Genomic DNA, 18,624 nt, shown 5'->3' with positions numbered 1-18,624 from the left:
TATACGAGCCTGCCGCAAAATTAATTGGACTTGTGGAATCGATATTATTGCTTTAGTATGTTAATTACGCCTTCACCAAACCAAACTGCGGTGTTATTTACATCTTCTTCTTCTTCTTTTCGCATCATAATCCTGGATGGCTCTTTGCTTGTCTAGGTATGTCCTTTCATGTAGATTTCTCTTGTGACCTTCTTCTCCATTGTCTTATATTCATGGTTTTCAGGTTGTCTTCCATGTCATCCAGCTATCTCGTTCTGTTCTTCCTTTTTTTTCGCCTTTCTATCGTTTTCCATTGTTGTATTTTCTTTGCTGTTCTTGCTTCCGGATATGTCCCAACTATTACAGTCTTTGTCTTTTCACAAATTTTACAATCTCATATCCTCCATTCAATTTATCCACCTAATCGTTTCTTCTGATTCTCCATGCCGTTTTTCTCTTGCAACAGGCCATATATTTTTCTAAGTATCTTTCTCAATGTCCTGAGTTGGGCTTTATCTTTTTTGTCATTACCCTGGTTTTACAACCATACATAGGTTACTACTGGTCTAATAAATGTTCTGATAACTGATAGCCATTTTGCATCTTTCGTGTAATAATTTCGATGTCATCAGTCTTTCAGTAGCATAGTATGTACGATTGTTACTGGAAATACGTGTATTAATTTTGCTACCTACCCTGACCTGATGTCATTCTTGAAGACCCTGGTATCATTGTTATCAATAAAAATTGGCTTAAACAAGATTTTAATTTTTTATTAAAGCATTTTAATGTTCTGAGGCAGGATAGAGATGACGGTTATGGTGGAGTAGACCCTGATATCATTGCTATTAATGAAGCTTGGCTTAAACAAGATTTTAATTTTTCTTTAAAGTATTATAATGTTGTCAGACAGGGTAGAGGTGACGGTTATGATGGAGTAGCTATTTGTAATAAGAAATCTATTATTTGTTCCACAATTTAAAAGTACAATTCAGACCAAATCCAAGAAAACTCTTGAAAACTCTCTCCAGAAAACTTAATTGTAATAGGTGATGTGAACTCCAACCATACCCTGTGCGGACGTACATTCTCTACTTGGTCCTTCTAGCGACTAATTATAATTAAGCAATCCAAATATCTTAAACAAGGAGAAGAAGAAGAAAAATTAAATTTAATTACAAAAAAATCGATTAGATGTAAATAATATTTTGTAAATTTGTTTTTGATGGCAAATAAAATGGTATTATTTCTAGGAGCAGCTTGTAATGATCGGGCTACGGCATAATGATGTTATATGAGCCTGCCGCAGAATTAATTGGACTTGCGGAATCGACATTATTGCTTTAGTATGTTAATTACGTCTTCGCCAAACCAAACTGCGGTGTTATTTACATGGCTATTCAATATTGAAAGGGACGAACACCACAACGTGATGAAATTGATTTTAATTCTTTGATGTTTGATGCATTTATTGGTTGCTAATAATCGTACACACAGGAGTAATGAAATTGGGGTGCCCTGTTTATACTGAACTGAAAACCATTATCATGCAAACAGTTTTCGTTGAAAATTAGAGATGATGGAAATATATTATGAATGGAATGGTGTCAGTTTGTCCACATGCTCCAATAAATTATGATTTATTATAATTATTCAATTAACTTAGTCCAATTACTCATTTGTCGTAAAATCTACGAAAAAAATTTATTTAGGTAAAAGTTGGGGCATAGATAGGAGCGTAATTTAAAAATATTTTCACATATACAAGACCACCAGTATTGATAAGGTGACACAAACGTATCTTTTTTTTATTTGAACATCCTGTATATTCTTACATTTCTGGATTCTCACCCATGTTCTTTTTCTCAAATTAAACATTTTTGTAATATTATATGAGATGAATTAAAAGATAAATACGTTTTCCAATCATTTCGTAGCAATATGCACACTCTGTAGAATTGTAATGATTTGACATCAAAAAATATATTTATGTCCAAATAATTTTTAATATCGTCTATTATTGTTAAAAAATATTCATACATATAGCGAAATCTTTAAGGAATGAGCAGTTTCTTAGTTTTCTTAAATGGAATACCCTGTATTTTAGTACATATTGTAGTTAAATGATATTTTATAGTACTTTTTTATTTCTTAAGCATTCATGGCAGGAGTATGTTCATTTGGGAAAGGTTCACTGCAGAAGCTTCTTCTTCTTTTAGTGCCTATCCGTTTCGGATATTGGCGATCATTCTGGCTATAATTGTTTTATTAACTGATGCTTTAAATAGATTAGTTGTTGTTGTGGAGAACCATTTCCTCAGGTTCTTTAACCATGATATTTTTCTTCTCCCAATTCCTCGCTTTCCGAATACTTTACCTTACACATTACGTGTCAGAGATATTCTACCTTTCTCCTGTTAATGGTATTCATCCTCTCTCTTTCTTTGCCCACTCTTCGTAATACGGTCTCGTTGGTTATCTTGTATGTCCATGATATCCTTAGGATTCGCCTGTATAGCCACATCTCGAAGGCTTCAAGTTTTTTCTCCATTGCTTCAGTGAGTGTCCAGGATTCAACTCCGTAATACAATATTGAGAAGATATAACATCGTAGGAGCCTAATTTTTATCACCAGATTAAGGTTGTGGCTTTTAAAGAGTTTGGCCATGTTATTGAATGAGCCTTCTCTATTCTCTATTCTACATTTTATTTCTTGTGCACTGCAGAAGCAATGCGATTAATTTGTGGCAATAATTTTAGAAGACCCTGAGGTTTCCAGATCAAAAACTAACACGTCCAATGAGAAAGCTACATCTTAGATACATAGTTTGTTTATTTTTTGTTGCTTTCTGTTCTTCTTCTTCTTTTTGTATAGACATGACTCTGTCTGTCTTTCAATGTGCCTCCAGTAAGTTGTCGCTCTATCGTTTTCGTAGTCTTCCCACTGATCTTCTTCCTATTGGGGAACCGTATCTCGCTGTCCTTACTACTCTACTTGTTGTCATTCGGCTTATGTGGTCATTCCATTCTACTCTTCTGTTTCTTACCCAGTTATTAATTAAGTATTTTCTATAGGAAATAAGCCACAATTTTACTAAAAATGAATCTATTACCGTTTCGAAGCCCAAATCGGGTTTCGTTGTCAAAATACAAAATACTATTAAAATAAACAAAAATGTTTTTGCTAAGTAAAAAAATTCTTCTAATAATTTATTTAATCTGACTTATTTATATTGGCAATTCAGACGTATATTATACATTTTAAAGTAGAAGACTTTAAAATGATATCGCCAATATTTATGAGTTGCGTTCCTGGGACGACTTGACTAAAAGATAGTTCATTCGATTACATGAAATCAATCCTAACTCAAGAATATCCGTAGCAAAAAATTCATAGCATGTGATCTGTCTTTAAAAAGACAACCAAATGCAACGATGAGAGTAAAATTCTCGCGTTAGAGATTCCATATTTCTATGGACTCGATATGTTATTGACTTACTAATCGTGGTATTTTCTTTCTATTGACTTCCTCTTTCAGTATGGGTAACCACATCCTACTGCATTCTACCGAGGAATTTGCGACACAATTGGTTTCATTTAGCATAATTAGAGCTGCTTCTTTGATTTTTCTCTTTTTACTATCTGATTCTTTCAGGACTATACTTGAATCTCTCCACTGAACTATATGCTCATTATCCCATGCGTGTTGACATATTTGAGATCTATCAAATTCTTTATTTTTAATATAAGACTGATGTTCACTTATTCTAACGTTTAATGGTCTTGATGTTTCACCTAAATAAAATTGTTCGCATTCACAAGGTATTTTATAAATGCAATTCTTTGTTCTTTCTTGTTCATTGTTAGGTTTAGTTTTAGATAGAATAGATCTCAATGTGTTTGTTGTTTTGAATGTTGTTGAAATGTTGAATTTATTTCCTATTGTTTTAAGTTTCTCGGATAGTCCTTTTATATATGATATTTTTATTTTCCTCGTAATATTTCTTGTGAATGTTGTAGGATCCCGTTCTAAGTTGTTCTGTTCCATTCGATCCAATCTTGTTAATTCCTTATTTATAAACGATAAAGGATAATAATTTTTTAATAAAACAGATGTTAACAATTGTTTTTCTTCTAAAAATGAATTTTCGTTAGAACAAGTAACCTTGACCTTGTAACCTTTTCTTTTAAGATTCTAGCTTGGATGTATTACTTGTTGCTCTTTTCTAATCTTATTGCCACAAATTGGTCGCATTGCTTCTGTAGGGAAACAAAAAACTTTAAATAGACTAAGATATTGGGATATGAAATAATAATACAAAATATTTTTTATTTCAATATGTTTTAATCATACCAAAGGAAAAGCTGTATCGTACTTAGTTTTGATTTTATAAGCTGTCTTCCAAATCTCGAACAGACATATAGTCGAATGAAACCGATAAAATATAGCTAAAGGCATAGAAACGTGGGTAATGATCGTCCAAGCCCAATCTCCAAAGAACTGCAGATGATTCGGCATAAACTCTGCTCTGTTCTTCTCCAATGTATTGATAGCCCACATAGCCATATTAGCAATGATCAAAAACGTAATCAACTCCTTTCCAGGTTTGACTCGAACCTGCTCAATGTTTTTACATCTGCGCCACCAGGCATCTAGCACGAAGATGGTCTGAATACAAGTCTGTATGAACGAAAAAATTTCGGTTGCCAATTCCAATTCGTTATTGTTACCTACAGTAAAACAGCAACCTATGACGGAAAAAACGCAGTAAATAAACATTCCAGTTTGGGCAACGACAAGCAGGATGCAGTCTAGACCAATTCCTGTACTGTTTCCTTCATGTCCTGTAAATAAAAATATCAATTAATAAAGATATTAGAAGAGCTGAAATAGGTTTGCAAATACTTTTTTGGTTTTACCGAAGAGGAATTATTATTTGAGTCTCACTTAAAAAATGTCCTAAGATAATATGGGAGAAAAATAGTAAGCTTTTGGCGTTACCTTGAACACCACAGCATAAGGCTTGACGCATAGAATGGTGCAGAGCTCGGCAAAACTGGAATGGCTAATGCAATTTTGTCTGCTTCAATGATAAATCTAGAGACTTTGGATTGGCTACCAAGATCAGCTGATTTGGCACCTATCGAACACCTACCACACAATTTTTTATTGCAGATTCAGATTCCTTGCATAAAAATAAGCAACTTTTATTCGAAACATTTTTTCAAATTATAATCGGAAAAAACGATTGTTGGAAATGAAAAATTAAATTAGAAAATGAGAAGTCCCCACTAAAATGGAAAATTTTACTTAACTTTCTTTGGTTTTAGGACCTAATAATCACAACCCAATAGGTCCCCAAAGCGCCCGAGTGACTGCACATTTAGCATACTTTGCTCCCCTACCATTACTGTTAAATGTTGTTTATTGGAGTTACGAAAATCTCTCATAAAATTCAAGAAAGGATTGCAAACCTTTTTTTATGGGACTCCTCTGCCGGAACTTCGTTTTCTATGAGAATTATCACGACTTTTTGAATGTGTTTTATTCATTTTTACAATAATTTTCACAATTTAAACATTTTATATTAAAAAAATACATAAAAAAAAGGGATATAGTTTATAACCCGTTTTTTAAAGATCCCCCTCCATTACTTCAAGCTGAATGAGCTGGAGCTCCACATTTTAAAGCTTCTCTGACTCAATTCAAAGACAATTTACTTCAAACTTTTATAATAAAACATCAGTACTTAATATTTCAAAAGTAGCTAATTAGATTTATAATTGATATAAAAAATCCAATTATGATTTTATAAAACAAAGGGATAACTTCGTCCCTAATTATATCATAGAACAATTTTTCTTTTTCTAAATTTGTAAAAAACACCAGCTTTTTGAACATGAATAAATATTTTTTTTCGAGGGATAGGGAACTATTTATAAGCAAAAAATTGCAATCATTTTTTCATCAAATTTTGCAACGTTGGAAATGGTTTTTTACTTTTTAAAATTCTTTTGATGGAGTAACTAAATAAAAAGCTTATACTTAAACTCTCATCTTTGACGGACGAATGAAAACAGAGATTATTACTTGATTTTCAATGGGCTAAACTGAAGATTGATAGTACTGGGACAAATCCCAGTACTTGGCGAAAATGTCATACCTTGATTTTCTTAAAACTCTCAACCGGGAATCCATACTTGAGTTGCTGAAACTCAGATCCAGTCTCGCCAAAGGTTAGACCCCAAATGACCTTAATAAAATCGCTCAGTTTTGCTCTCGACGATTGTCAAAGTAAACAAACTCTTTTATTTTGATAGCCACAGCTCACAATGCAAATAAATGATTGGATTTTGTTTATTCGAATCGAAGAGACACGAAAGTGTTTTTCCGATGTTTAACATGAAACTCTAATATTTATTACGAAATACCATTAAAATATTTGTACGGCGTATATTAAAACCTTATACAGAATGAAATTTGACATACATTAACTAAAACTTTATACCGAACGGAACAGAAAAGAATGCTACAACGGCACTGCAGTAAAGATGGAGGTTACAGTTATTTCGGTGCAAAAAACTCAAAAAACTTGTCACCTTAAGTTTTTTGAGTCTTCAGGTCCCCAAAAGGTTACTTTTTTACCTTTTCCTGTACTATAGGTTCCGTTTACTTGTATATGTAGGTAATATGAAATAACTAAAAGTATATAACTATCCTTACCAATTTTTCGATCGTATTTTAAATTTCTCATTTTCACCGCAGCGACAAATGCAGCAATACTGGTAACAACGTACAAAATTAATTCTACAATATTTACTTCAAATGTTGCAACATTTCCACTGTTTTTTGGAGTATTTGTAAATACAAAGAACATTATAAGCGATATTATAGTTAAAACAATAACCTAAAACATATAAAATAGGTTTAATCAACATTAGAAAGCAAATTGAGAACAAATTGATATAAATAACTCACCAATATCCCTGCAAAGAGCCCTTTATGAGCATTGGAACAATCAATTGTAAAATGATGATTTGAATTAACTACTTTACCACCATATTGATCTAAAACCAAAAAATATAATTATCGCTTTTTTAACGAAATAATTATTGATAAAAGTGAATAAAGTGAACTGTGTTTGTCTTAGTAAGTATTAACAAATCTAAACTAATGGACCGGGCAGTATCGCCGCCCCTGCTAGCGAAATTATTCCGATTCAATTTTTTTGCACAAACTTACCCTATAGGGTGCCACGGTCGTATAACATATCCACAGGGTGCCGCGGTCGAAAAATTGTTTAAACAATTTTTTTTAAACAAATTCACGAAAATAATTTTTTTATTTCGAACAATTTTTTCATTTCGAACAATTTTTTCATTTCGAACAATTTTTTTAGATAATTTGGGTCATTCTGATCAAAAAGTTGCTCCTGTCATTTTTCCTAAAATTAATTGTTATCGAGTAATATGCGATTAAAAATTTGAAAAATGCGAAAATGGCCATTTTCATGGCTTAATAACTCGAATTAAAATTATGATTATAAAATTCAGTAAGTAACCAAATCAAGTTTCAACCCCCTTCTTTAAATTCCTGAAGAGATTTTTGTCATTATTTTATTACAATTAACGCTATAGTCCAGGATTTATTCTCGCCCCCGTTAGTGAAATTATTCCGATTCAATTTTTGTTGCACAAACTTACTCAAAAAGAGGTTCTTATAACATATCCACAGGGTGCCGGGCTGTGCCGTGGTCGAAAAATTGTTTAAACAATTTTTTTAAACAAATTCATAAAAATAATTTTTTTATTTGGAACCAATTTCTTTTTTAGGATAATTTGGGACATTCTGAGCAAAAGTGGTCTCTTGTGATTTTTCTCTAAAATTGATTGTTGTCGAGTTATATGCGATTTAAAATTTGAAAAATGCGAAAATGGCCATATAACTCGACAACAATCAATTTTAGAACAAAATCACAAGAGACCTTTTTTGCTCAAAATAATCCAAATTATCTAAAAAAATCGTTCGCAATGAAAAAATTATTTTTGTGAAATCCTGTTCAAAAAAAATTGTTTAAATAATTTTTCGACCACGACACCGCACGGCACCCTGTGGATGTGTTATAAGGACCTCTTTTTGAGTAAGTTTGTGCAAAAAAATCTAATCGAAATAGTTTCGCTAACGGGGGCGACGATAGAGTTGGACTATAGCGCTAATTGTTAATAATTAAAAATAGCAGCTTTGTAATAAAATAATGACAAAATTCTCTTCAGGCCCTTGAAGAAGGGGTTTGAAAATTGATTTGGTCACTTTTTGAATTTCATAATAACAATTTTTAATCGAGCTATTAAGACTTGAAAATGGCCATTTTCGCATTTTTCAAATTTTTAATCGCATATAACTCGACAACAATCAATTTTAGAGAAAAATGACAAGGGACCTTTTTTGCTCAGAATGACCCAAGTTATCTGAAAAGATATTGATCAAAATGAAAAAATTATTTTTGTGAATTTGTTTTAAAAAAATTGTTTAAACAATTTTTCGACTTTCAACCACTTTACCGCCTGGCACCCTGTGGATATGTTATAAGGATCTCTTTTGGAGTAAGTTTGTGCAAAAAAATCGAATCGGAATAATTTCGCTAGCGGGGGTGACGATACTGCCCGGTCTATAAGGTAAATGAACAAGTCTGCTTGACGATAAAAACAGAAACGGTGACCAAATAAAACAAAACAAAAGATAAAAACGGTGGGAAAAAAATTTCATTTTTAGACGAAGGCATTTAGCACTAAAAACACCGTAATTAATGTATTTTTAAATACAGCACCTAGAGACGTCAGGGAAAAAGTCTACTATACAAAAATGGGTGGAGATGCATACTTGCACTTTAAAGTACATAACATGTACGTATTAAGGGCAAGATTTTGTTGTTCATGGGTTTTTGAGGTCACTGAACACGAATACGTAATCAGAACTCACCCCGATGCACCAGGTGCCCAGGGTTACTGCGAATGGCCGTTGTTCATAACAATATCAACCCAGCTTATTTTTAAAATTCTTGTATACTACTCCCACGTGTCAAATGCTTTAATTATAATATTACAATATCTACTTATATTCCCTTTTTAGTGTCTATGCCTATATTTCTTAATAACCCAGAAAATACATAACATTTCAGTATTCATCTTTTGAGTTTCGCAAATTCACATCATTCTTACAAAATATTTTTTCGTTTCTCTTATTAGTGAATGTTAATCAGATTTTTTCTTATGTGTAATTCGACCTCTTGTATACATAATATTTAGTTTACGACCTGAAACCGTTTTGCAGTATCTACATATGGTACGAGACAGGCCAATTTTTTCATTCTCACTTAAAACATCGAGAATGAAGCATGCATTTTATAAATGTTAAACGCCGTCTACACTCTCGCCGAAGTCGATCGAAGTTCAACAAGTACGAGAGTGTAGACAGCCACCTTGTGCAACTTTGCCTCGCTTCGTTCTACTTAAAGCGATCTTTGTCGGTATCGCACCGCTTGAATGTGTTCCTCGCGAAGTAGAACGAGTGTGTAGTGAGGTACTTCCGACTTCGGTCACCTTTGGTGAAGTAACTTCGCCGAGAGTGTGGTGCGCGCTTTAAAATATAACGTGTATGTGAAAATATAATATTAAGTGTAATGTTTTAATCATTAAAGTTTAAAGTGCTTATTGAAAATGGCAATTAGCCGAAACGTTTAGGCAAAAATTAAAGTGTTTTATTTTATCAGACCGACAGAACCAGGAACAAAAAAAGTTTCTTCTAATTCACGGTCAGGAAATAACAAACTATAAAAATTTAAAAATATATATAAACATGTAAACTAATAGAAATATAGAAAACCTACTTATTTTCTAGGTTAAACTTACTGAATTGAAAATGCGTGGCAACTTTTTGGTTCCCGGTATCAAACCGGACATTCTTATCCTTTTCTCCATCTTTTCCTTTTTCGGTCATCTTGACTCTTTTCCACATTTCAAAGAGTATTACGGCACAGATTAGACTGTATTCAATGGTACACGGGAATAAAAAAGGACTCGCATTGGCCACTAACGAGCTCATCACAAGTCCCTCTTGGCAGAATTTTTTATTGAGCGAAATATTACCTGTATTTCGATGTTCTAAAAATAGACCATATTCAATGAAAATATTATTAAAAATTTTCGCTGCTATAAAACGTTTACAATCAAATTTTCTACTAAAACACAAATTGTCACAATTTGTTGGTAGATTATTTATGCTTCAATCTATAAATTACTATTGATTACATTTACCAGGAGTGGGAGTGATTACTGGAACATGTGGGAGAACTGGTTGAAGATATATATACAAAGCGGAGTTCAACAAGGATGCACACTGTTCCCGACATTATTGATTATCATAACGGATTGCCCTATTCATAAAAAAGGAGACAAACTGTTGTGTCAAAATTATAGAGGCATCTCTTTACTTTGTTCAGGATACAAAATATTCACAAACATCCTTAATCGAAGACTTCAACCTCTCACGGAAAAAATAATCGGGGAATATCAAGCAGGGTTTAGGCAAAATAGATCTACCATTGACCAACTATTTACAGTTAAACAAATACTAGCTAAAGCATGAGAATATGACATGGACGTTTACATTCTCTTTGTACATTTTAAACAAGCCTATGATTCAATAGATAGAACAATTCTACCTAATATATTGGAAGAATTTGGCATACCATCAAAATTAATACGACTAGTGCAAATGACAATGACAGAAACAGAAGCACAGGCATGTATTCAAGGACAGATCACTGATGCGTTTACGATAACGCAAGGACTGAAACAAGGCGACGGACTGGCTCCAACGGTTTTTAATCTTGTTCTTGAATATGTAATTAGACGGTTGAGGGTGAGCGGAAATAACATACTTACAAACAAATCTACCCAATTAGCAGCATACGCAGATGATATAAACATAATGAGCAGAACAATGAATGCAGCGGAAGAAACCTACGTTAAGTTGAAACAGAGTGCAGAAGCAGTTGGGTTAGCAATAAATACAAATAAAATAAAACTACTCATAGAAACCAGATCAAATAGACCGGCGCAACAACACTTTATTGACGATATAGAACATGTGAATAGATTCACGTACCTAGGAATGGATCTGGTCGCAAGCAATGAAGAAGAACCGGAAATAAATAGAAGGCTTGTGTTGTCAAATAAAGCCTATTTCGCGATGGGCCACATATTCAAATCGCGAGACGCACCCCGAAAAACAAAACTCCGGGTATATAAGACAATAATCAGGCCCATAGTAATTTATGGCTGCGAAACATGGGTGATGACACAGAAATCTGCCAATGCATAAGATGTGTTTGAAAGAAAAATATTACGTAGGATACTGGGCCCAATAAATGAAAATAACAACTGGCGATTTAGGTATAATAGAGAAATATACGAACAATATAGCGAACCAACTCTAGCACAATACACTAAACTGCAGAGATTACGGTGGGCAGGGCACGTGGCCCGCATGCATGAGAATAGAATCCCCAGAAAATTGCTAAATGCAAGAATGCAGGGAAAAAGACCTGTTGGAAGACCTAAAAAGAGATGGGAAGACGAAGTCGATGAGGATGCCAGGAAGTTCCTAGGAACGCGTTCATGGAAAAGAACAGCGGTGCGCTTAAGAGTGCACGAATTAATTTGAATTAGTTAATTTGACGAATTAGGTGGTAAAGAAAAAAACACATTTTATATGTACAGCAAAATTAATTATATATGTTACTGATAACAACAGTAATTAAAACTGCTAAGTATATTATAATAAACTTTATTTTACATAGTTGCAATTAACGTTGAGTATAAAGGGTGTTCCATCAATATGTGTGAATATAAAAATATATAAATCGTATCTTTTTGTGTTAATAGGATGGACCCAATGAATTCGGTTCCTCTTATTTCTCTTTTTTCGACGATAAAGTAAACACAACGATATAATTTGATTTCGCTCCATATAAAATAAACCTTTTATTCTACGAAATTATATTTAGTTTTATAGGGTAAACAACTCGGTGAAAACTAGAGTAGGGCGGCGGTCACGTCTTGTGTGAAATTATCTTAAAACAACATTTAAAACGAGAGGAACAACATTTAAAAATGAATGGATGACAGAGGGTCTTTTAAATTCTGTACATGAAAAATATTGTAATGTTGTTCTGAAGCTGTTTCCTTGCCACAATAAGCCTTGAAATAAGCCACAATTTAACTAAAAAAATAATTTTATTAATGTTTCGACGCCCAAATCGGATGTCGAAAAGTTAATAAAACCATTTTTTTTAGTTCATTTGTGGCTTAATTCCCATTTAGAATAGTTTATTACATAGATTTTATGAGCTAATTTGATGAGCTAATCCAAGATCCCACAAATAACTTAGTAGAACAACGATTATAAAAACAAATTACGGCTTTTAATTAAAAGCATAAGAAATAATAACTGACAAAATAGAAATTGCAAATGAATTAAATACGCATTACAGTACATTAGGACAAAAGTATGGACAAAATATACCCATTTGTAATGATACATCGTAATGATACATATCCGACATCGTAGCATGTACCTACCTCAGCCACAAAGTGTAAATAAAAATAATATACCAAACAACACAGCAAAATATCTTCGTGCGACTCAATTCTTATTGTGTGAAAAGGACAAGTGCTACAAAATTACGGCACGAGAGATCCCTCGCACGTTCAAAAATCTTATAATGTGAAACAGCAGGGTTAAGAAATTTTAATTTTAAATATAAGGCATTAGTTGTTAGTAGATTCTAGTATTAGTCTTATAATTTATTAATCGTAGAATTCTTGACAGTCAATATCAACAGACACAACACTGTTAGATGTCTTGTTAGAAGCTAATTAGGTCAATGTAAATGTAATCGAATTAGAGGCCTACATTATAGAATAGAACAAGGAGGTCAGGGTAAAGGGGATTATAGCCAGAACTACCGTAAACTAAAATTTTCTCTTAGGACTCATATTAGACACAACTTTCTGAAGAAGGTACTTTTTGACAAAGATATTATTTGTTCAAAAAATAAAGGTAATTAATCAGTATAGGCAATCTTTTAGTGTTACCAAAAAACGACGACAAGAAAACATCATGATTGGCTTGAATTTTGTGCTTCTATATTCTTTTGATTTGACCAACCAACTTCTATAGAGGGTTGCAATAGAAGGTTAAATTGCAAACTGAGATTGGAGAAGATAGATATAAACTGATTTTAACCAATAATACGTAACATTCTTAAGTTCTTCTTCTTGTTGTACTGATTATCCGTTTCGGACTGATGCTCTGAAAAGATTTGTGGCTGTTGTGTTACACTACGTACGTACATTTTTTAGTAACAAAATTCTTCACCTTCCTGATCCTCGTTTTTCTTCTGATTTTCCATGTGAAATTAGTTGCAGCAGTCCATATATCTCGCTATTCCTCTTGATGTGACCAAGGTATTCGATTTTGGCTATTTTTATTGTGGATAACAGCTCTTTTTCTTTTTGTATTCGTAATAAAACACCCTGATTAATAACGTGATGGGTATACGATATCTTCAGGATTTGACGATAAAGCCACGTTTCGAATCAATTTTCCTGCAGGTGATGTCTGTAAGAGTCCACTACTCAACTCAGTACAACAGTATACGAAAGATATAACATCGTACTAACCTCATTTTTATGGGGATTGATAAATCTTTACATTTGAATATCTTAGCTATTTTTTTAAATGAAGATTTCCCTTTCTCTATCTTACATTTGATTTCTGAGGAATGGTCTCAATTTTCATTGACGTTTCGTACCAAGGTAGGTGTATGTTTTTAATTCTTTCAAATTTCTGTTCCTTCTTAGGGCTCATCATAAATTGTGTTTTCTTAATGGTTAGTGAAAGTCCATATCTCTGATTTACTTCGTTGATCCCATTCATTGACTCCTGGAAAGCTTCATAACTATCAGCGAATACCACCATAGAGTATAATAATATTATGTTGAACAGCAGTGGTCATAGTATACATCCTTGACGAACCCCACGTTTGATTTTGATATCGTCGGATTTTCCTACCTCTTTCTCGTATCCATTGCATTCCGAAAACCACACTGTGTACGGTTGATTTTTTCTTCGCACGGTATATTACCTATATTCTTTGATGTATGCGTTTTAGAAATAATAACTTTAAAAGAATGCTCATTAAGTTGAAAGAATATTTGGCTTTACAAAAGCTTATAGAAAAGTTATTATTGAATAGAGATACCTGCTAAATGAACAATTTCGTGTTTGGTCTCCTCAACCAGAACATACAACCATTCGGATAAATTTGTAGCTATCATATGCATTATACCAAATCTGGCTACAAGTTTGTGCTTGTTAAAGTCAATATCCTAAAAAATAATATAGTTATTAATATTAATGTAGAAAATATCATGGTGAAATAGAAGATTAAGAATAAAATTACATATAATCTAATCCAAAGATAAAGGTAAATTTTCTTTTTGAAGTTATATTTCTTTAGACACGATGGTGAATTTTTACATTCCCTGGCGCATGCGCACACCGATAGTATGGATTGCAAACATTTCCGCTGTATATATTGTTGCCTCATCTGGTAGTCCGAACTCTTCATAATATTTTGCACTGTGATCATAAAAAGTGGCACCTGTACGAATTTGTTTTGATCCATGGGTGTAAATCTGGTAGTAATCGGGCCATCGTTGATTAGCTGTTTCGAGGAAGTGGTCGTTTTTGTCGATCCGAAATGTCTTAATTTGTTAAGAAAAGGGAATATGTGGATGTTCTGAAAATATTGGTTGGTTTTGTCTGTGGATTTGTCTTCCTCCTAATAATAGGCTATTGATTACGTATTTTAGAAAGGAACTACAACGTTAACGGGGTTTTATTGTTTCATATAGTCAATGGACCTCTAGGTATGAAAAAACCGCGGAGTGCTACCATTTAGTGGGGTGCGTTTTTGAGAAATGGATGAATTAGTCCCTAGGCACAGGGCGAATTAGGGTGAGTTCTATGCACGTTTGGTACAAACACGTCTACAGGAAAAATTTTCCCCGTTAAATTTACTATCGAAATAGCACATTTTAAAGTCAAAAATATTTTTTTTTACAAAAAATATATTCAAAAGAAAAGCAAGAAAAAAACACCTAAGGTAGTATTTTTGTTTCTTGCCCCATAACTTTTTTCCACGGCAATATAGGTATAGGCATTGCTTCACAAAAAAAAACTTCCGTCCTTCCTCTTTAAAATGACGTTTGGTATAAGTCGCTATGATTTATTGTTTCCAAAATATGATTTTTGAAATTTCGCCCCTCACAGCGATTTTGGGCCATTTTCCTTGTTACTTCGCAAACATTGTTCTGTAACTATTTTTTACGCAGCTTTAGGTATATGCAATGTCACACTTAGTGGGAAGAAAAGTCAATTACCTTTAAAATGATCTATCGTAGAAGACTGTGTGACAATTTTTAAGCAAGATATGGTTTTTCAAAATTTTATACTTTTAATGATTTTTGATATATTTTACGATTATTTTTAAATTTCTCATTATAACTTTTTTTATTGTATAGTTAGGCATATACATTGTCGAATAAAAAAGAAAGCCTATTTTCTTTACTTTAAAATGGTGTAATGTAAAAAATTCTAGGTCTATTGTTGAACAAGATATGCTTTTTCAAGGTTTGGTATATACAGTGCTAGTCAAAAGTCCGTACCCCCCCTCGTATCTTTTGAACGGTTATACCTATAATAGTGAAATTTGGAGGGAGAAAATAAACGGACGTAAGCTTCTTAACTAGTTATGACAGGTGACGTCATAGTGACAGATGACGTTACAGAGCCACTGTGACCGATAATTTTAAATGGGACCTTATGGCAAGTGATACCTCGTATGAAAGGTATTTAAAATACCTATTCAGTCATACTAATTTTGTTTGGGTTTAAGCAAATTTTGATGAATAAATGAAATAAATATAAAATTGTAGTTTCGCATTTAATTAATAAAAATTCAAAATTCCGCCTATGATTACTTGTCAAACAGGTTGACGTTGACGTAAAAACTACTAGAGAATTAAAAAACGTCAACTTTTTTGACAAAAAATCCATAGGCGGACATTTGAATTTTTATTAATTAAATTCGAAACTACAATATTATATTTATTTAATTTATTCACCAAAATCAAAATCAACTTAAACCCAAAAAAAATAGTATGACTGAATAGGTATTTTAAATACCTTTCAAACGAGGTATCACTTGCTATAAGGTCCCATTTAAAATTATCGGTCACAGTGGCTCTGTAACGTCATCTGTCACTATTACGTCACCTGTCATAACCAGTTAAGAAGCTTACGTCCGTTTATTTCCTCACTCCAAATTTCACTATTATAGGTATAACCGTTCAAAAGATACGAGGGGGGTACGGACTTTTGACTAGCACTGTATACATGAAGTAGGTCCCACTAAGTTGGAACCATATGGAAAACATTTTATTATTAACTTTATGAAAAAAAAATTATTATTTGTAAAATGCTCTGCATAGTCTAAAACCTAAGATGTAATTGTCAGATATAAAATTTTATCAATAGTATACGAGGTAGGTAAAAAAAAAGAATTTCGCTCAAGAGTAAAGTACCTTTATATTTCACAATATCGAAAAGTGTTATTAGGAAAAGTTATTTGGAATTCAAAATTATATTACAATATGCAATTATATTCTTCTAAATGAAAAAATAAAAATTTTTAAATTTTTTCTCAAATTACGGATAACCTTGAATATCCTACGGATATCTTGTTTAAAAATAGTGCTAGAAGTGTTTGCAATACACCATTTTAAAGTAAAGAAAATAAGCTTTTTTATTCCACAATGTATATAACTAAATGTACAAGAAAAAAAGTCATCATGAGAAATTAAAAAAATAATCATAAAAAATATCAAAAATCATTAAAAGTATAAAATTTTGAAAAAGCATAACTTGTTTAGAAATAGACGTACAGCCTTATACAGTAGACCATTTTAAAGGTAATTGACTTCTCTTTCTACTAAATGTACCATTACATATAGCTAGAGATGCGTAGAAAAAAGTTACAGAACAATGTTTGCGAAATAATGGGGAAAATGGCTTAAAAATTCTGTGAGCGGCAAATTTTGAAAAATTCTATTTCGGAAACTATAAATTGTAGAGACTTCTTCTAAACGTCATTTTAAAGAGAAAGAATGGTAGTTATTTTTCACTGAAGCAATGCCTATACCTATATCACTGTGGAAAAAAGTTATGGGACAAAAAACAAAATTGCTTTCTTTCGTGTTTTTTTCTTGCTTTTCTTTTGAATATATTTTTGTAAAAAAAAAATACTTTGGACTTTAAGATATGATATTTCGATGGTAAATTTAACCTGGAACAATATTCCCGTAGAAGTGTTTGTACCAAAAGTGAATAGAACTCACCCTAATTCGCCTTGTGCCTAGGGACTTATTCACCCCTTTCTCAAAAACGAACCCATTTAAATGGTAGCACTCCGCGGTTTTTTCAAACTTAGAAGACCATTGACCATATGAGACAATAAAATCCCATTAACGTTTTAGTTCCTTTTAGCTCTCTTATTTTGAACATAATCAATAGCCTATAAGTATTATTGAAAATGTTTCAATAATTTTCAATTATGGTTTGCCTTAAATTGGCAGAACTGTTTGTATTTCCTTCAGAGTTGAGACTTCTGAGCTTCACCGATGAGGCATAAGGATGCTGAAATAGCTATATGGAGATGGTGGTCCAACTCTGAATCAAATATAAACAAAACCTGCCTTAATCCCCTTTACCAACATGTCCTGCCTTATCGTCTCCCCCCAGGTTTTCTTTGGTCTTCCTCTCCTAACCCTTCCAGGAATCTGCACTTCAGCTAACATGACCAAATCATCTTATCCTATGCTCTCTCATTTTGGCATCAATTGGCTCTACACCTAGATTTCCCCTAATATACTCATTTATAATTTTACCCTCTTTTTGTCACTCCACTCATCCATCTAATCATTCTCATTTCTGCTACATGCATTCGTTGTTCCTCTTTCTTTTTCACTTACCAACAATCAGTTCCGTACATCATAGTCGGTCTCATGGCTGTTTTATAGAATTTTCCCTTCAGCTTCATTTGAATTTTTCTGTCACACAACACACCACTCGCTTCCTTCCACTTCATCCACCCAGCCCTAATTCTACTGCATGCACCTCCATCTATTTCTCCATTACTCTGTAATACCTATCCTAAGTACTTAAAACTATTGCTTTTCACAATCATTTCACCATCCAAAGATACCATTTTATTTGTAGTAACTCTATCTTTAAATGCACATTACAAATACTCTGTTTTGGTCCTACTAAGTTTTAAACATTTTTCCTTAAAGTCATTCAACCTAAGTTGACCCTTTGTTTGGAGACCTGGACAAAGAAGTGAAAGATCAAGTAAAAAAAGCAAATAGCCTGGTAGGATTCCTTAATAACACTACATGGTGAAACGACATATTAACACTGAGATAGTAGTCAAGAATTTATAAAGCTAGAGTAAGAT

At 32.8% G+C, this 18,624-nt stretch overlaps 1 protein-coding gene across 3 annotated transcripts in view; it reads right to left on the bottom strand.

Annotated features, from left to right (window-relative positions):
- Window positions 1–4,305: 4,305 nt before the first annotated feature.
- Window positions 4,306–18,624, bottom strand: part of LOC126887482 (proton channel OtopLc-like) — a 105,886-nt gene continuing 91,567 nt past the window's right edge. For all 3 annotated transcript variants that reach the window (XM_050655048.1, XM_050655049.1, XM_050655050.1), the window contains 5 exons: window positions 14,308–14,434; window positions 9,890–10,141; window positions 6,960–7,048; window positions 6,705–6,888; window positions 4,306–4,825 (listed from right to left, as the gene is read on the bottom strand). In XM_050655048.1, coding sequence (XP_050511005.1) covers window positions 4,329–4,825; window positions 6,705–6,888; window positions 6,960–7,048; window positions 9,890–10,141; window positions 14,308–14,434 — 1,149 coding nt within the window. In that variant the 3' untranslated portion in view covers window positions 4,306–4,328. The remainder of the gene's footprint in view (window positions 4,826–6,704; window positions 6,889–6,959; window positions 7,049–9,889; window positions 10,142–14,307; window positions 14,435–18,624) is intronic.

The sequence above is a fragment of the Diabrotica virgifera genome, chromosome 6 (assembly GCF_917563875.1).
Source record: "Diabrotica virgifera virgifera chromosome 6, PGI_DIABVI_V3a".
NCBI lineage: Eukaryota > Metazoa > Arthropoda > Insecta > Coleoptera > Chrysomelidae > Diabrotica > Diabrotica virgifera.
Note: the sequence above shows the minus strand (reverse complement) of the source record. Positions and strands in the feature narration are given on the sequence as shown.